The sequence below is a fragment of the Brachyhypopomus gauderio genome, unplaced genomic scaffold (genome assembly GCF_052324685.1).
Source record: "Brachyhypopomus gauderio isolate BG-103 unplaced genomic scaffold, BGAUD_0.2 sc104, whole genome shotgun sequence".
Taxonomy (NCBI): Eukaryota; Metazoa; Chordata; class Actinopteri; order Gymnotiformes; family Hypopomidae; genus Brachyhypopomus; species Brachyhypopomus gauderio.
This window is the reverse complement of record NW_027506925.1, coordinates 323314-343484: the sequence shown is the minus strand read 5'-3', so window position 1 is coordinate 343484 and position 20171 is coordinate 323314. Positions and strand designations below refer to the sequence as shown.

Below are 20171 nucleotides of genomic sequence, written 5' to 3'. Positions count from 1 at the left end.
AACAGAAATACAATATACTGTTGAACTTAAAAAAATAAAGTTATTGATTGCTCAAAAGTTGTCTGCATATGTTAGTAATTTATAGGTCTTTCAATCTAATCATCTGAGATGGTGAAAGGGTCCATACACAGAGTAAACAGGAGATCCTGGATCTGTTTATGCTTTTTCAAACCTTGTAGGATGAATGTAGACCAACACTAAACTCTGCTGCAGTGCTTCAGGATCTGATCTCAAACTTTCCTGCTGACAAACATTTAAGCACATGGGCCAAACACATCCAGAGTTATACTTAGGAAAATGCCTGGATCAAAACAGCCACAGGTCGTGTTTTCGTCCACGATGGGCACCTTGCAGCAGTGTGCCCTGCTGACTGGGTCTCAGGTGGTGGCTATACTCGCTTGCTTCAGAAGCAGCCTTTCCTTCTGTAACAGGAAGAAAACAGCCACTGTTGCTGTTACGTGTTCATTTCACTATTTGACATCTTGCAATATGATAATCAATGTTACTTCTATTATTTTTTTCATTAATTTGGGAGGGTAAAGGGATATACATCAGACAAGGCTTCAGCACCTCGTAACAGAGTGCTATGAAGATAATGATTAGCACTTGTCTATGCCATGTAGCAATGAAAATACCTTCACACATGTAATTGCTTATAAAAAAGGGGAGGGACCTTGAATCCTCTAATAATGACAATGTAGTCTCTGATTGCAACTGACAACACTCAATTGTTAGGGTGTATGTTTTTTTATTGTTGTTCATGCTTTTATGCGCATCATTTACTTGCAACCTGATCTTAATGGGGCTAATGTGACACTTACTAGGCCATTTGCATGGATTCTCCTGGTCTCCACTTTCTTCTCTGCTGTGATGTTGTGTACTGACAGCTCGGCTTCCTTCAGTCTGGGTATGACGAGAGATTAGATTCCACATTATAGTGCTGTCACAGCTTAGACTCTGGTTATGACACTAAAAATCAAGTTAATCTTGAACTTTAATGTTGAAACTGCTGGGAAGGTTGTGAACAGGAATTTAAAAGATCGGAATTGGAATCAAGGTAGATTTTAAGACAGTGGTGCTAACTATGGTCTTTGATATCTATATTTAACTGAGTTAAATTTTAACCCCAATATAACATACCTGATCTAGTTAATCAAAGGTCTCTGTAAATTCTGAATTTTAGATGCAAGATCTGAAACTAAACTGTATGGAGTTTTGGATCTTCAGGACCAGAGTGCAGTGCCCCTTGTTTAACTACAGGAACAGTGGCCTTAACCATGGAAAAGCATTCCTTGTTCACCTCTCTTTTGAAATGGCCTTGTTCTCCCTCTTCCATCGGGTCTTGAAGTCATTGCAGAACTCAAACCAGAGCATTAAAGCATAGCCGGGAAGGACGTCCTTCTCCCCAGACCGGGGCTTGAGCCCAAAGTATTTCACCAGGTCATGGAAGCTGTGAATAAGAGTCAGAGAGTCGGCATGGACCAAAGGGAACGGGCGCGTCTCGCATTATGGGCTTTACCTTTTATTAGAACTGTGGTTTATTTCGCAAATGTTCACATGGATCAAATCCTTCTTGACACATTGCTAGCTTGCTTTTGCAAGGTCAACATCACAGGAGAAGAAAAAGAATGCCATACCTTTTCTGTGCCAATATTAGATGGCGTTCAGTTGCTATTTGTTGATTTTGAGCTGAAAAATGAAAAATGTTTTCATGCTGAGAAGATTTTGCCTGTAAGGCAGTCAAAGCAGGCACATTTTAAGCCTCTTTAGAAATGAAGAATTAATCTTGGCTTGAAAGCCCTGACATCCTGCTGACAAGCCTTTATTCTATTGATGTCACACACTTCAACTGACAACGCAATGTCTAATCATTATGCTTGCTCAGTCATATCAGGTATTGCTGGATGTCTTTGGTGCATTCCACTTATTAAAGAACTCTTAAGAACAGTGCTGATGAAAAATGCAGTCTTGTTTCATTCAAACGTCCCTGTATTGCCAAAGCCTCTCTGATCCCTATCTCTCTGTCTGCCTTCTGAACCTGACCGCCAGCTATCTTCTTCAGGTAAGGAAGACCACAGACACTTATCAGGTCCCCGAAAGGGCCAATCACAGATATTCTCCATGGCAACAGAATGAGCACATCTTTACTCTGTGGTAGAGACAGTAGAGTAATTCGGAGACATGATGGAATAAGCATGTCAGTGAGAAATGTATTTAGTTAGGTCATCCTGTAACACAGTGTGTTACAAAAAATAGTAAAAAAATGATGTAGTACATAAAAACAGGAGTTAATTACTGTAGTTTCCTTTGCTGTGTGAGTCTCGTGAACTTGCTTTGAATGAAAATGTGCTCATGCGTGGACTCGCTTGACAAAACAAACCAAGTCCATATTACACCAAGACACAGGTCTGCACCTCCTTCCACCAACCACCCTGTAGTCACGGGAGTCATTAAAACACAGCAGGCTTCACACCTAAAATGGTTTCACGCATTCAAAATGAGACGACCAAGATAGGACCTATTAAATCCAGAGAACTAAATGACCAGACAGGCCCTGGAGTACTTTCTCCTCATCTGTTGTGACATTAAGATGTGCCTTGCATTCTGATGTGCAGCTCACCGCTGGAGATGAAAGCCTCCATTTTCGTCTTGAAGGGGTGAATGTATTCTTCAGATGACTTGGAGCACACAGTTTCGACATCCTTCTCACAAACTGTAAGGAACATCAAATCCCCCCCAAAAAGAGCATAAGAAATCAATACCTGTATCACCATGTCTTCATATCTTCAGATACGCCATTTTTACATTAGCAATGATTTCATGACTCCAGTACGAGTTTGCATATGAGCTTTCCTAGTTTGATCTTCTCAGGTTTGCTAGGCCTTGGCAAAGTGGCAGGGCCTCCACCTGTGGTGGAGTCAGAGGTTATCGCCCGCCTTTCTCCTTGGATAAAGGCTGTTTAGAGGCACCTCTGATGGCGGCCACAGATAGCCGCCACTCTGCCCGGTGGCACCAGGCCTCTCCATTTGTTCCCCGTCAGCCCTCTGTCCAATCCAAGGATCAGAGGGGGCCAGTCTCCCGCTGCAGTCATAATAGATGGGGATGGGAGTCTGCTGGATACACTCCATCCACATCTCCCACTGATAAGATTACACACGCCACTGTTTTCATTCAGCATTTGTGTAAACTGTGGAGGCGACTGGCTATGCTGAACCCCTCCGCGCACGCACACACACACACACACACACACACACACACACACACACACACACACACACACACACACACAGACCTTTGTACAGGCCTTCTGGTGTGTCTTCTTAAAAACTGGTCCTCTTTCACCACATAAACAGCGCATGTAAAATGCTTGTTTGAGTGAGGAGAGACTCCAAAACTGTGGTTTAACCCGCCAGAGCTATGTTCAGATGTCATCTCTGGTTCTGTGTCACAGTTAGTCTGGCCGCTGACACATGAAAGAGCTGTATACACAAGGAATTTCATCTCTTGGGCCTTTTGAAAATTTGCTGCACACAGGATAACGGGGACATTCCCAGAGTGACTCATTTGAATATGTCGGCACAGCAATATGCCCGTGCCACAGCAATACACGAGACAAACGTGGTCACCTAGAGCATGCCCACAGTGAGCGTAAACTATGTGCTCAGAGAAAACAAACTAACAGTTGCATAAAGCAAAGTAAAAAAAAAACAACAAAATGACAAGAAAGAAAAACAAACAAAAAATATAACAACAAAAAAAAAAAAAACCCCAAAAAACAAACCAGAACAAAAGGAAAAAAGGACACGGATCATGGCAGGCATAAGGGAGGTTCAAACAGTGGCACAAAGGGGAGTGCGCGATGGGCCCGATTTGGCAGTCTCTCAGTCGCCCGATAAGGATGGCTTGTTGAGAGGCAAAGAAAAGAATCTCTGACACACATCTGCGGGGCCACACTGAACTGGAGCAGATACAGTGTAACAGGAGACCCCCGGTGCATGCGCGCAGATACAGAGCGCCGTCCGTGGCCGATAAGACGCTCGTCCCTCAGATTACATAAGAGCGGTTCGTGCTGCTCGCCTGCAGTTCTACTCCAGCAACGTGTGCAACAAAAGCCCTGGAATCCTACAAGAGCGGAGGCATCTGATGGGCAGGGTTAAGACATATCTAAAAGGCGCCATGGCAAAATCACACAGACTCCGCTTCGTCTGACATGTGCGCGCGATCACAGATGCGCGCACACAAACACACACACACACACAGACGCGCACAGACACACGGCGAGATAGCAAGCTCTTGCTGTGACAATGATGGACGACGTCCTACGGATCCATTTCGCAAAGCCTTTGTGTTTGTAAAATGTACGGCAAACGCTAAGAAACGGAGAGGAAAAGTAGAAAGAAAAGTATGAAATACAGTTCCTGGCATTTGAGGAAACATCAAAGTTTACGCTGCAGTCCTAACATGGTTCTGTAATGGCTGTGGGCGGTGGCAGAAAACCAAACTTGTTGCAATAAGATGCCTTTCAATCCGACCCCGATTAAAGTAAAGCCAGGCGGTGGTAACTCAGTCTGGGGTAAGTGGTCCACTGTGAGACACTGACAGAGTTATAGTCAGCCATCAGAGGATTCAAACCCCAAAACACAACTGAAAAGCCACACAATAACAGGATGGAGGAAACTGATTGATTACAGGCATACAAGAAGTCTTGCCTAAACATCTTTGGTAGAGTGCCTGATGGACCTTAGGGTGATACCACAGAATGGTGGGAATTGTAACACTGGATGCTTGGCTTTGTTGGTAACATTATGGCTCTCACCTGCTAGGTCCTTCCCTAGCTTTCGGAGCTCTTTAAAGAGGTCCTCAAATCTCACTTGGGCAGCCAGAAAGACGTCTTGTGGCTCAGGCAATGGGAAGACACCCCCTTCAGTCCCGGCGTTCTGACAACAGTTGAGAGGTTACATTTGAACAATGAAAGGTTGGTCATGTAAACAAATGTGTCATGAGGGCAGTCACATACCTGATCAATGTTGCGTACATAGTAAGTCACCACGTAATCCAACAAACATATGCGATTGTCCTGTGGAGAATTTTAGAAAAAAAAAAAAAAAAAATATCCGATGAGCTTAAAAATGCAAATGCTTATTTCAGAGTTTACACTTATGGGTTTATACTGGCTTGAAGCTTGGATTGAGACAACTGCACTCGGAAGGACTGGTGTGTATTAGAACGTGCTGATCAGTGCGTCCAGGGAGGTCATACCCCTGGAGAAGCTTACCCTGCTCTTCACATCTTTGAGTTTGGGGAGAATCTCCAGGCTGAAGCCGTCCGCCTGGCCCCGGGTCCTGCTTCCCCCGTTCATGTAGTTCCCCAAGGCCAGCACCACCCCCAGGAGCTCCTTCACAGCATCCTTCTCCAACAGGTCCTGTCACAGGTCAATGAAAGATAGTCATCAGCCATCGCTGCTGATCCCAATGTATGTGCATGTGGGTTTCATACAGGAGGATGTACAATAGGTGTGCATTATTGAAAATGTCTTAGGCGTCTTTTATAATTAACAAACGTATGTTAACTGTTTGAAAGCACTTTTGTACCTGGCACACGCGAATGACCGTCTCTGTCTTGCGCTGAATGGATGCAATGACGTCAGGGAATGTTGACTGGAGAATGATGCAGCGTGCTCTCAGTGGGAATTCAGGAATCTGTGAGAGCTCATACAGGAACCTGGCAAAACAGGGGATTAGACCAGGGGAATTAGCCCACTGGCTCATTTGTGATGGGTAATACACTCGGAAATCTACAGACTAGAGTGCAGAATTGACTCTTGCACTGTTCACTTATGCCCAACTCTGAACTTAAATAAACACCACAGATGTTAACACAAAGCTACTGAAAACCACTGGTAACCACTGAAAACTTGATGGCTAATGTAAAACAAGCAATGTTGTTGTTTCACTTGTCCCAGTGCCTAAAGATATTAGATTTGTTATACGTTATAAAATTGTACTTGAATGTTCACTTTTGTTTCACATCCTTTGACCTGGTGTTTGTGTTTTATGGGAAAAGACACTATAGCACTGATCTGGTCAATATCTCACTGCTCAGGTTTGTCCAGCAGACGGACGTGCTCTTCATCTGAGGTTTCATAGTGCTTCCTTATTCTCTCCAGTTCTTCAGGCTGTGCTCTCTGAAGGGCAGAGATAAGCATGAAACATACAATGAATAACAATGAATATACTGTACATATACATGTGTTGTTTATTTTTGGAGGAGACTGTTGGTTTTAACATTTTAAAGACAATAATACACTAGGCTAGTAGTTTTCTGACAATATAGGCTAGCACTATAGCTACTGACTTATAGCCACACTCACTGCTGGAAGAGCTGGGATTAACTAATGGACCCGGTGTCTTCAGTAGCTTAGCTCAATGTAATGGTCTGTTGACACCTCAGTAATACACACATACATACAGATACATAAAGTACTAAAAAAGGAAATAGCACAAGCAAATGCTCACATTTTCATACAGGGCTTCGATAGCATCCACGTCGACCACAGAGTTGTCCAGCATTAAAACAGCTGAGTGGATAGAAGTGTCAGGTTGAATGGTTTTAATGGCAATCCTTGCACAGCAGAAGACTGAACAGAATCCCCTGCTGGAACTTTACAGTGTGTACATTTAATCTTTACAGTGTGTAAATCTTTGGCTGTTAGCACATGCAATCACAGCTAGGGGGCAGTCTCATCTGAAATGTTTGAAGTGAGTGTGAAATAGGATGTAGCAATAGACAGAAGAGGAAAAAAAAGTCATGGAAGGAAAAGAGAGATGAAAGATGAAAAAGGCATTCGGGCGAGAGGAATTCTACGGACAGTAGAGTTTTGTGAATCTTGTTTCGGAATTCATGATTCATGAGAACGTTCCCATGTTTGGCATTGGCCTTTACTGGACTAAAACGGATGAATGTCAGTGTGGGGGTTTAGAGGCACACCAAGGTTTCTCTGGCTTTCAGAATGAGGAGCGTTCCAGCTTTTGTAGGACAGGCCAGGAAACACATGACCATGTCGATGGATGAGAGCTCTGGTGATCTACTGTTGCTTTTTTTCCCTTTTTTTTTCCAAATGCAGAGTTTTTAAGGGCAAAGAACCTGAAGAGCCAATCAGATCTGGAGCCTCATGGACATGGCAGCTTTGTCCAGAAGGTGTGGACATCTGCCATGTCTAACCACCACTGGAGAGGGCAGTTCTGTTTTTGGCAGTTAGCACTTGTGTGATTTCATGCGTTTAGCTGCCCAGGTTCCTTGTATTGTGGCCACTTATTTATTTCTCAGTAAGTTACATATTTTCTTTTAACTTTAACTGTGAACTTTTAATGATGTAAATTTAAAAGTAACAACGTAATAAATTGAAGATTAAAAAAACATCTGGCTACAGCCTTTCCATTGAGTGCTGTGAGATATTCAGCAAAAAACCCCAAAAAAACACAATAAAGTTAATGGGCTGAAAATGTATGGGCAGCCCACACAACACAGGTATCCCTGTTCCTCTACACCAGTACTAATCAGTACTAACTGTTAGTGTAAGGAGAGGGAACTGAAAGGGGTAAAAAAAAAGTAAAAATGTTATAAATGTTATAATAATTATACTGATGTGATGAAAAACATTTCAAAACAATTAAAGATGCTATATATTATTAAAGAAAGAACTCATGTCTTAGCATAAATAATCACTTTGCACAAATGAGAGGTCTTTATTTCAGGGAAAATGCTGCGTTTAGCTGAGGAATCAGACTTCTGGGGCTAATTTAGGAGCTAATACAAGGAAAATCCAGACAAAGCCTTGGCCAGCAATGCAAGATCATCTGAACAGAATGAAAGGCCATCAAAAACACACTGATACGTTTCCTATGGGAAGGCACATAGCTGTCTGAAATCAACGTGTAACGCCGCCTTTCCGTCGACCGTCAGTGCAACGACAAATCTCTATCTTAGATATCTCACGTTCTCCACAGAGACATTCTTGTGCACAGCATAACAGCACGGTGTATTCCAGCGGAGCATCTGCCTGGTGAGTTGGGCCGTGTGGGAGGCCCTCTACCTTGTTGTATGTCCTTCATGTCCAGATGGAGGCTGGAGATCAGGATGCCCACCGCCTGCGAGCGTTTTCCATCCAGCAACTTAATGATCTGAAAAGGTGGAAAGGTTTCAAAACAACAACAAGGGCTGTGAGACTGACATGGTATAGGAGCACCACGAACACAGTTCATTTGTCAAAAGTACTTTATTTACTTGAAAAAGAATAAAATTCCATGAGTTTGGTAAGAAGGTTGGGAGGGGGGGGGGGGCACGGAGAGGGGGAGGGGAATGGGGGAGGGGGATTCAGCGACTAACAACAGAACTGTGGAAAATTCAATATTTGGCCAAGTGTAACAGTAATATGACTATGTTTCATAAGCTGTCTTAAATATGTTGGAGAGAATCTGAGAGTTTTCATCCAGTTCCCTTTACTCTTATAATTACATATGTCAATTTCAAGAACAACAGCAGAAGCATTTAGGGTATCATGTTATTAGTCCTAAAAATGGCCCTCATTTCACTTGTTTGCCCTGCCTGAGCTGAACTGGAGGTTGTAATTTAACTATTAAAATCAGACATTCACCAACAAGAGAGTAGTCAGCAAAACTGATGCTAATGTGTCTAGCCAAAAAAACATAGTGAAAAGGCTGTTCAAAATCATCTGAAACAGTGGTTACAGCAATGTGTCTTCAAAGTAGTCAAGAAATATTCAAACAGGTACTGCTTGATCAGTGTCTACAATCAATGACTCTGTAACTGATTATACAGAATGCTGAAATATCAAAGTGGTAAATTGAAGGAGTGTTCAATTGCCAGTGTTGTAATTACAATCACTATTGTTATTGTTATTATAAGAAAGATTCAATACCTTCTTAGGTTTGACCTTTTTCTCGTAGGCCTCAGAGAGGGGCTTCTTCCTGGTGTGTGTGGCCATTTTAGCGAACAGCTCGGCAAACTCGTCTGTGTTTATTATCGCTGGCTCCTTTAGTGAGGTCCACAGCGTGTCGTTCCTAGCAGACGATGCAGAGGAGAGAAGAACACACACATCCCGACACCACTCAGCCTCGGTGACAAGCAGCCGCCTTCCCTTCTTGGATTTGACATAATACTGGATAGGGAAGCTTTTTTTCCCCCACCCATTGCCACGAAGCTAAAAAGATTCAATTTTCACACTTCAAACAGACACGACGGGCATCTTATGGAAAGACCAACTAATACAAGTAAATGCAGAAACTAAAAGGAAACATACCGTGTTGCCGTTTCTGTGTAACGATGCCCAAAAACACATAAAATCAGTGGGGCTCAATGTGAGGCCTCCGGGTTTGCTAAACCCTTACTCCCATGAAAACAATTAGCGATCCAGCAGAAGGCAACAGGGCTAGGCTTGGCTGGATACAGCTTTGGCCTGCTGGATGCGCACTGAGGGCCCGAAGGGTTTCACGAGGAGTCGAATAGAGCAACAACAGAGAGATGTCTGGTGTACAGAATCCAACAGAAACCCCAAACCGCCACCACAGGCCCTGCAGGGCCCCGCTCAGCCTACAGCAGGCCCCTCAGGCAGCCCTCAGTCTGCTGTGGTTAGAATTAATAATCCCTCGAGGCCAGAGCAGGCCGGCTGCTTCACGTTTTCACTCGCAAATCTACATTTTCACGAGGTGAGTGATCAGTTATGTAATGGAAATATTTAAATGTTAGAAGCCCTGGACATTTTTTTATTTGTGTGGTTAAATCATTGTGGCCCAACAGGATCTAAGAGACATTAACTCTCAATAGCATCATTGTAAGTGCACTGTGAAGATTTTGTCTTTCTAACTGCTCTGTGAGTGTTGTGAATGACAGCGTTGTTTTGGGTAGCACCTGTTGTGTTGGATCTGTATCCGGGTCCAGTAGAGTGGCTTCATTGGACAAACAGGCTCTACTCTGGGCTTGCGGAGTGGCCACTCCTCAGCCCCAGAGATGGACAACCCTGCTGGAGCAGGAGGAGGAAGACCACATTCGCCTGTAGGGGGCGGTGGTGGAGGAGGAAGACCACATCCGCCTGTAGGGGGCGGTGGTGGAGGAGGAAGACCACATTCGCCTGTAGGGGGCGGTGGTGGAGGAGGAAGACCACATCCGCCTGTAGGGGGCGGTGGTGGAGGAGGAAGACCACATCCGCCTGTAGGGGGCGGTGGTGGAGGAGGAAGACCATGTTCGACTGTAGGGGGCGGTGGTGGGGGAGGAAGACCATGTTCGACTGTAGGGGGCGGTGGTGGAGGAGGAAGACCACATCCACCTGTAGGGGGCGGTGGTGGAGGAGGAAGACCATGTTCGACTGTAGGGGCCGATGACGGGCCATTGCCTTGTTTCAACAGTGCCTGCCCATCCAATGGCTGATCAGGGTTTGAAAAAACACCATCACAAGGACCAGGCAATGATGGAGGAGGAGGTGGAGGAGGGTGTTGCCCTTGCTTGGAAGCTGGCTCTTGCTTTCCAGAAAGACTGAGCTGAATTGAAGTGAGATCCAGTTTCTTAGGTGCATAAGGCTGAGGGCACAGGCCTGCAATCAGAACCGCCCCTGCCTCGGGCCTGATGAAGGTGTCTCGGTCCGTCTGGACGCACACATTGCGTACGGAACGGGCCATGATGGTGTCTTCGGTGGACACTGCCACATCACAAAGGTCACGATGGGAATGCATGGTCTCCTCTTTCAGTTCTGCCAGGGCTGCCTGCAGTCCAGCCACATACTCGCCGTTCTCCTCTCTCAAGCGGAAGAGCTGGAGCTTATAGTCGGCCTGTACGGTATAAAATCAGGGAGAGAGGGACATTTTTTGGTAAATCCCTTGATAAACGGTTGCATGTGTGCAGTTATAAAGTGACTGAAAAGCACAGCTTTGCATCTTTATATAATTTAAGTCTTTGTCAGGAGTGACTTGCCTCTAATGTTTCCAGTTCCTCTTTGCACTCTCTTTTCAGTTGCAGAAGAGCTGCCTGGTGCTCTATTTGAACAAACAAACAAATAAAGTTGATCATTGTTGATCGTAACTTTAGGAAGAGGTGGATAAAAATGGTAAATGAGAGGCTTTGAGATGTTTCAGTTCCATAATACCTGACATTTTACTTCAGAGTTTCCTCATACAGTGAGGAATATATTTGTCTCTCATAGCACTTTCCACTGGCATAATACTGGGGCCAATATCGTCAATGAATCTACACTTTTCTAACACAAAAAAAGGATCTCAGCTGGCAAAACCAGTGTCCTTGTGGTCCAATAATCTTTCTGCTCTAAAACCAATGAACAAGTGATGCAAGTGGGTGGTGCCCTAGTACCCCCACTTGACGCTCTTCACCTGCCTTCGAGATACCCGTCGCTGCTGAAGCAAAAGTCCAGTGGGTGGAGCTGGATCTTAGATCCAACTCCTCCCACCGTCCATAGTTTCTTTTGGACGGTCCAGGGGGCGGAGCTGAATCTTAGATCCAACTCCTCCCACCGTCGTGTTTTCATTGGTCTGAAGTAATTGCACTACGTAGGAGGAGTTGTATTCTTATTTACTCGCTTGCCATTCATATGTGAACAATCACGAATGTGAAAGTAAATTCATAATAAACCAATTTTCATCTCGCTAATGCTAGTAACTAGTTTCTTTTGGTGATTATACAAAATCTATTTGTGTTTACACAAACAACCACTGTTAAGTTTATCTAATTGAGGTGTCTAAACTAAGTGATGGTAAAAACTGATGTTAGAAGACGAGCGGTTAGCTAAACAGAATACAGATGTATTAAATGCTTATGTATGTTGTGTTCTTCATATTGGACATAAACTGTTAAATTAATTCGTGTTTGCTGTAGTTACTTATAATTTGTAATGGTTGTGGTGTTCAGTACCGCATGGACACTTCTAGGAGGATTGTTATTCAGTAGTGCGTGCATGTAACGGCCATGATCCTCATTAACCAGTTCACTGAAAAACTTCACAACAACTAATATAATGCTATTTATATTTTTCCATCTATAGATGCATATCACGGTTTTGAAAAAAGGACAGACGCTTTCAGTTGTGCAGTGCACTACATGTTGCAGTAAATACCACTATCCATTCTGAACACCTGAAGTGTACCTAACTAAAAAAGTATATAAAAAAATATGAAATAGTACATATTTAAGAAATGTACTGTACTTTATTATGTTGGCAATCACATATCATTATTCCTGTCCACTTTTACGTTTTCTTGTAAACTTAAAAAACGTGTATTGTGTTATTTAATTAACATTTGAAGAACATTTTGATCTTTAAACGGTAAAAGTCTTAAGGGTGAATTTATTGGATTTATATTTCCTGGTCGGAAAACGTAAGCGACACGTAGGAGGAGTTGGATTAGATGCAGCTCCGCCCCCTGGACCGACCAAAAGAAACTATGGACGGTGGGAGGAGTTGGATTTAGATCCAGCTCCACCCCCTGGACTTTTGCTTCTGCAGCGACGGGTACTTGGAGAGGTGCCTTTCTGCTATTTACAGCTAAAAGCAGAAGAACAACAGCATACACAGTAGACATGGATCAAAATATTCAAAGGAGAGCGTTTTTACCATGTGGTTTAAACGATATACATTTGCTTCTGGTCTAGGGAACAGCCACATCCAGATATGAAATCACTGTACTCTCAAATCAGTGGAAACAGGGGTCTGTTCATAAAGGGTCTCTGTGAGGAGAGCTGAATTTCCCTCGATTTCCTAAAATCATTTTGAAGTAACAGGTGAATATTATTGAAGTTTTAAAACGCACCTCCCTCAGGTTTACATATATAGAATCCAAGCTGTAAAAACAGCTCAAACCAATTTACATATATTTGCCTATTCAGCCTAAAAAACATTTAGCCCCGCCCACTTATACTGCAGTTCTCAGGCATGGTTCAGTTCTCACTGCTTTTAAACAGAGGCACCAGAAACAACCAATCAGAACAGAACTCATCTTTCTCATATTGGTCTTAAAGGAGCAGTAACAGAAACACATTGAGTAAAGATACATTGCTAAAGGCTGATGTAAAAAAATCATTAAGACATAATTTTTGATGCATCGATCATTTTTGGTACAAAAAGTCATACAAACTTTATAAGTGGAGATCAAGAATGGAAGGAAAAGAAAAATGTTGCATATGGGCCCTTTAAAAGTTTTGCTAGTCAGGACTCCAGCATAATGGAAAAGTATAAGTGATTGCAAGCATGCAGGCAATAAAGCAGCCCCATATGTTTGATGGGGGACAAAATACTGCATGTAGCTACCAAGATGTTTGTCTCATCTGTCCAAATAAGATGAACCCAACTGTGGTTTAGAACATCGAAGCAATCAATAACTTGAAGCAGCAACTGATTCTTTTTGAAGACCAGTGGCTTCCTCTGCAGAAATCTCCCACAGTGTTGTTGTTATGCTAGACTTACGAACACAAATGAGTCTAGCATGTTGATGTCAAGTGCAGTGCCTCCTGATTGAGGCCAAAATTTCCTTTGAAACCAATTCCTGTCTAATTAGTTTAAATAGGTATTCTTCAAAGCAATGTTCTGCGAAATTATATTTCACTGGCCATACTGTATCAATTGCATATAATGCAACATAATTCTGTTATATTCCCTGCGTGATATCTGCAAAGCCAAACTTGAAGTGACTGGAACATGCGACTCTAATGGTGTCATTTACTTATATGTTCAATTTTTTTAACGTATTGCCTTGATTTAAACCATGACTTAATTAAAGATATGGGAATGTGAAATGTTGTGTTGTTTTTGAATATTATTTGATTTTAAATGCCTGTATTATGACATATATTTGTGCGTATGTACTACGGTTACTCAAAAGGAATGCTACTATCTTCCACAAGATGGCAGTATAGCTGTGACTGAGTTCAAATCTGATCATGAGTGATATGTGAGTCACATTCTTTGCATAGGTGAATGGATGGGTGGTATAAGCATATCCGAGATAGGCCTATTATCTTACTGTGTGCTAAGGTGTGTCTGTAGTTTCCACATCCTATTGGTCTACAGGACATCAGGCTACTTGAGCATACACAGAATGTTAGCAACAACATTGTACGTTTGGAGTAACAGAACAGAGTATAGATAATTCAGTTTACCTTAAGTATCTTAATACATGTTGTATATTAAGGCACTGATAGAAGCAGAGACTGCATTTAAAAAATCATGAAACACTTTTCACTCAAATGTACAAAAGAAATCATCATTAACAAACTACAAAGTAATTTTTTTTATCCCGCAGACTTATAGTGGGTGGAGAAACATTTGCATTTGTTTGGAGAGCACTGTACCATCAGATAGAGGGCAAACATCTGACTCAGGGCAAACATTTGCTTTTGCCTTCCTGCATGTGTGTATGGTCTTACCAGCCTCTGTGTATTTTAACCCGATCTTTTCCTCCTCGTCTTTGGGCTTGGGTGGGGGCCAGATGGCCTGCAGACGCCCCGGAGTTCTTTCCTCATTCTCAGGTGACTGTAGGCAAATACAAACCATGACACATGTATACATGAATATATCAACAGATTTCAAGTAATCGATACATATTATCAATACAGTACAAATGCCGGTTGGAATATATATTTTGGTCTAGAAATGATTGTGTAATTCTTTTTTTTACACAAAATACTAGAAAATATGCCAAGTCGTGGAAATAACTGTATGAATTGTATAGTTCCCAAATAAGCCTTCATGCTCTTAATACTGGGTAATGAGAACATGAAATCCTATACAATTTCTTAACATCTCCTAATGTGTGTAGTGTATAGCCATGTTTTAAAAGCATTCTAGGTCTGCCAATCTTTGTGAAAAGACTCTGACTTTGTTTCTCCTGGAAAGATTTTGTAAACTGCCAATTATTAAAAAACAAATGAATTACAAAACATATTGTTACTTGCATACTTTGGGGGTGTTTTCATTGTCTGCAGACTTGTTTGGGCTTCTATCAAAGACTGCACGTATGGCCTCTTTGTTGAGCGTCTTCAAGTCAACACGATCTGAGGTGTCCCTCTTAGATGTTTTGGGGGTAAAGAAAGCCTTGAAGGCTTCTAGGGCTGTCTCTGCATTTTGAGATTTGCTCATATCATCTGATGAAACAACATCAAGATCCTCTACATTTTCATCTATGACGGCCTCCTCTGACTCTGAACCCTGGCTGGAAGGAGACAGCGGAGGCCCCGCTGTGGTTGGCTCGTCTCTTCTCTGGTCTATTTTGCTGGCATCAAAGCTCAGGAGTTGGGAGAGCTGCTCAAGGAAGCTCCCTTTCACTACTTTTTTGGACCGCTGATTAGCAAAAAGTTTACGTTTAATAGACTTCCCTTTCTTTAGCTCGGGAACAGTTGGTTCTGGACCAGCTGGATCATGGTAGGAAGCACTCTCCGTGGTAGGTGAATTTTGGGTTGTTCCCGGAGCAGAGCTTGAGGAGTTGGTGTCTCCTTGTATTTTATTCTCTAGATCTTCCTCTTTCGTTATGGCTTTGTCTTTGTTAGTATCATTTCCTCTCTCTTGTGTTAAGTTATGCTTCTCATCTTCTACCTTTTCCCCTCCACTGATTCCGTATTTCTCCTTCATTTCTAGTTCGGCATCATCTCGTGTTTCATTTTTCGAGTCTCTCTCCTCTTGTGTGTTAAATTGACTCTCTGGTGGTAATTCTAATTTTAATAACAAGTGGTCAGAGCTGCCTTTGGAGTTGGCGGGTAGGTTAGTTGTACTGTTTTCTCCTTCAGTCGCAGGAATGTCCGGTAAACTAGCAGAGAGCTCTTTAGATACAGAGTCCAGTGACATGGTTGGCAAATGACCTTCCATTGAATTGGAATCCTTGTCTGATTTTTCATCACCTTCATCACACATCTCCAGTGTGTGTCTTTGCACCAGCTCTGGATGAATTTTATTTTTGTCTTCGTCTGAGTGGTCACTGAAAGTCTCAAGACGTGTTAGAGTGATCACCACAGTCTTTGAGAATGCTGGTGAGCTTGGAGGCATGGAGCTTGTATTAGCTATCTGCAGTGCCCGTTCTTCCTGGGGATAAGTAGTGTCTTCTAATGGGTTGTGAACAGGCTCTTTATAACCAGATATAACCAGACTTCCAGTGGTACACACCACATCGTTCTTTCTGATAAACTCCTTACTGCTATCAACAGAGGCTGGATCATTGATGTCTTCAGAGATCACTTTATGTTCACACTTCGTGTATGAGTCCTTAGTTTTGTTAACACTCAAGTCATGCAGTGTTTTGATTTCAGCATATTTAAGCGCATTAGTTTTTTCTTGACGTTTCCTCTCCTCCTGGACAATGGACAAAATTGCTTCATTTGTGAGCTTTGTAACCATCTCCAGGATCCTCCTGCTTAGAGGGCTCTCCTGACTCTCCCCAACACTGAACATGTGTTTATTACTGCTCACATCCTTGTCATTAACATCTAGCGTAACCTCAGCTTTCTCTGCTAATTCTGCTGTACTGTTTAAACGAGCAGTTCGTTTGACCATATCTGCTTTACTGAAATCTGATAGAGCCACACTCTCTGCTGGCACTACATAACTCAGACTGCCATCGGTTGACTCCTGGCTAAGTGCTTTGGACAACAAGTCAGCATGACCATCTGCTACACCTCGACCTGCTTGGCAAGACCATGATGAGCCTTGGCAGGAATTTTCTTTAGGTGTGCTGACCTGCAGGTCCAACGGTTCCTTTTCTGTACGAGATGCTGTTTCACAAATCTTTATTCCCTCTTGGTCAGTGTTAATGCTACTCTCAGTTTTAACATCACTACTCAATTGTTCCAGAAGTGATCTTTGTCCCAAATTGCTGTCAGTGCTGGCCGAACCCCTAAATTCACCTGTTTTTGTTAATTCATCCTCTGTTTTTGAATTTCTTTTTTGATTGCTGGCATTCTGAAATGCAAGGCTTTTCTCAGATAAAGAACGTAAAAATGCAAAAACAGGTGTTTTTCCAGTTAGAATCTGTTGCTCTGTTTTTTCTTCATGAGTAAAAATCTTAGTGTGTTTTTTAGAAATTGAAGTGGCAGCATCACGTTCCATTTTTTTCCTGTGATTAAAAGTATTTTGGATTTATTTCATATACATACTTAAACATTCCACTATGAAAAAGCAAGGAAACGATTTACTAGTAAACACCGACACAAGTTTTCAATTTTTGCAGCATTAAAATGATTTAATCCATTCAGTATGTTGATTCAAGCTGGAAAACCTTGACTTTTTGGGTCAAATGTCATTAATCGCCATGAATTTTTTTTTGCATTCTCTTGTTAACTTTATTTTTGAAATGTAATGGTTCACCCGAACTGTTCCATGCCCTTTTGTAGTGTGTTGGAAGTCACTGCAATGTCCTGACTTCACTGAAGTTTCCAGAAACACAAGGCCAGGAAAATCACGTTGTTTGGACCAAACAAAAGTGGACTTCAGTTCTTCCTGAGTCTGTCACAGCCCGGAGGAGTCGATTGCACGAAAAAGCATCCAAGATACGATAATGGCAGTTTAAAGTTAAATCATTCTGCAGCTGAGGTGACTTTTGTTACTTCATCCTGTCTTCTCTTGAGCTTCTTGTATTTCCAGATTTGGGTTCAAATAGTATCTGCAGGAACAGTAACTTAGATCCTTTTTCCTTTTAATCCGTACGTCCTGTCAAGAACCACCACATCCCAAAGTGCACTCCCTAATGTACACACTTCTGTTCCTGCAGTGAGTGTCCCACCTCCTGTCCTCTGCCAGGTGACACAATGATTGACTACACCCTCTGCAGACTTCCTTAAGAGACAGAAGTATACACACAGACTCGAAAATGCACCCACACACACATACACACACACACACACACACACACACACACACACACACACACACACACACACACACACACACACACACACACACACATGTGACACCAGCCGGGAGTCACTCTGGGTTGGTACAAGGTGTACTCGCAGGGCCATGTACTACCCTGGCCGTAGATCTCCTTAGCTTAGCACACAGCAAAGCAGGTTCTCTGTCTCAAGCCCCCCAACCTAGATGGTCCACTGTGAATTTGCCTGTACCCTCTTACTCTGCCATTCCCCATATTAATGAGAGTAGAGAGACTTTTGCTGTGGAAAATACTAAAAAATGTTCACGGAAAAAAATTATATATATATATATATATATATATATATATATATATATATATATATATATATATATATATATATATATATATATATATATATACACAAGGCCAGGAAACATATTGCTATGTTTAGAGTAACATGACTTGAACTCAGTCCAGTGAGAAATAGTGAGAGTGCACATTGAAGAGAGTGATAGATCTACTGTGTAAATATAGTGGTGTATATAGTGGCATGAGGCGCCAGCTCGACAAATCAAAATGAAATATTGTTAAATTCATTAAGACAAATGTGACAGTTGAGAAGCAGTTCAAAATAGATGTCTTAATAGCAGCTTCATGTTTACAAAATTGTCAGGTTACTAGACATTTAACAGCAATCAGAATATAGTGGAAATGTGAAATATGAGCAATGCAGTTTGATTACAATGAAAACAACATCATTTCATCTCTACAACTTAAGCTTGTATATGCATTCCAATTCATATTCAACTTATGTGAGAATTGAATACATCTACTCAGATGCAGACCAGAGAGCTAAAGTGTAATTTAGGAGATCAATACTGTACATTTCACAGGTATGGCATGAATACACAAAAGACACAGAACAATCCTATACTTTCTACTGCATGCAACTGCAATTTTGTTACAAATAATTTAATTTAGAAGCTCTCACAATGAACTGCAGCTGAGGAACGTGGCTCAGTGATTAACTCATTCTTATCTGGACTGATCTGGACTGAAGTCGTTTTGGTGGTGTGTAGAGGACTGGACCACAGACCTGCTGTGTGACATACTCTTGTCCTGATCCAATGCCCAAGTGTCTTCACCTGTAGAGACCAATAATATGAGTCATATTAAAATACATTAATTGAAATTTGAGAAACCCATTTAAAAATACATTTATTTTCATTCCAAATGTTTCTGATAAGACTAGGGGTGTATTCAACTAAGGATTTTCATAGTCGAATCTGATTCGTCTGCTTTTCCCTTTAGTCGACTAATAGTCGAATCGGGTTTATTTTATTTATTTATTTTTAGAGCGCCTTAAACGGTCGTTCTCCTTCAGGACTTTTTTCCTCTTCAAAGTAAAAACCTAAAACACTTAGATAAATGAATAAACACGGTAGGTTGGCTTTATTCAGCTTTTATTTGTTTACTTTTTTATGAAACGTTAGAGAACATTAACCGTCAGAGCGCATTTCGCATATCGAACTGTCAGACAGGCACCGTGCAAAATGTCAAAAATATTTTAAATAAAATATGCCTGCCTGAAAATATTTTAAAAATTGCCACACAACAGCAAAAAAAATACAAGGAAAGGTTCAAGTAACGGGGTTTAAAAGCAAACAACAACAAAAAATGTTTATAGACCTACTTGAGACGCACCGCGACGACACGACCGAAACGACAAACATTTTTTTCGCCTTACCCGTTTTAAATGGTATGCCCTATTGGTTGTTGTCGTGCGAAATGAAAGACGTTGATGACATAAGTTGCACTTTACTTTGTTTGATTCATCTTTATGTTTTTCAAAATACTTTTGAAGTTTTTTAGTAGCCATTATAATCTCGGCAGATGCTGCGTATTCTGTAGCGTGTTCAGCTCCGCTCGTTTGGATTGTGCAACAGCAGGGTGTGATGTATTAATGTGTAGTAAGGAAGATGCCTATTGTTAATGCGCAAACATCATTTTTTAAATATTTATTAACAGAAATTTGGATGATTTTATTTGACAAAAGGCTATATATAACGAAAACAAAGACATTTCATGTAACAACTAATGCTTAGCTGCATCCTTGGGCACCTCCATGCAGTTAGAATGGTACATTCGACTAAGACGTTCATAGTCGACTAGGGGGTATAGTCGACTATAGTCGAATCAGCGACTATTGCAGGTCACCCCTAGATAAGACAATCCTGATTCTCAGCAGCATAAATTATTATAGCTACTGAATCTGATCCAGAACGTTTTGAACACATA

General features: G+C 41.8%; 1 protein-coding gene across 1 annotated transcript; it reads right to left on the bottom strand.

Moving 5' to 3' along the window:
* Window positions 1-48: 48 nt before the first annotated feature.
* Window positions 49-19941, bottom strand: fmn1 (formin 1). Its single transcript, XM_076993139.1, has 19 exons — window positions 19621-19941; window positions 18970-19018; window positions 14975-17832; window positions 14443-14548; window positions 10984-11045; window positions 9928-10841; window positions 8939-9080; window positions 8093-8180; window positions 6516-6577; window positions 6096-6184; window positions 5592-5721; window positions 5276-5422; window positions 5018-5077; window positions 4817-4937; window positions 2621-2713; window positions 1638-1689; window positions 1301-1450; window positions 822-903; window positions 49-422 (listed from the first exon to the last, which is right to left on the bottom strand). Exons 3-19 carry the CDS (start codon window positions 17108-17110, stop codon window positions 378-380), a joined length of 4479 nt encoding a protein of 1492 aa, XP_076849254.1. The 5' UTR covers window positions 17111-17832; window positions 18970-19018; window positions 19621-19941; the 3' UTR covers window positions 49-377.
* Between the last annotated feature and the right edge of the window lie 230 nt (window positions 19942-20171).

Bases quoted from the DNA above. Each gene is read 5' to 3' on its own strand.
- fmn1 (XM_076993139.1), bottom strand. From the start codon at position 17,110: ATGGAACGTGATGCTGCCACTTCAATTTCTAAAAAACACACTAAGATT. The intron at 1,690-2,620 runs GTGAGCTGCACA...TTCATTTTTCAG, and splicing joins GGAGGCTTTCATCTCCAGCG to CTCAAAATCAACAAATAGCA. The intron at 423-821 runs GTAAGTGTCACA...TTCCTGTTACAG, and splicing joins GAATCCATGCAAATGGCCTA to AAGGAAAGGCTGCTTCTGAA.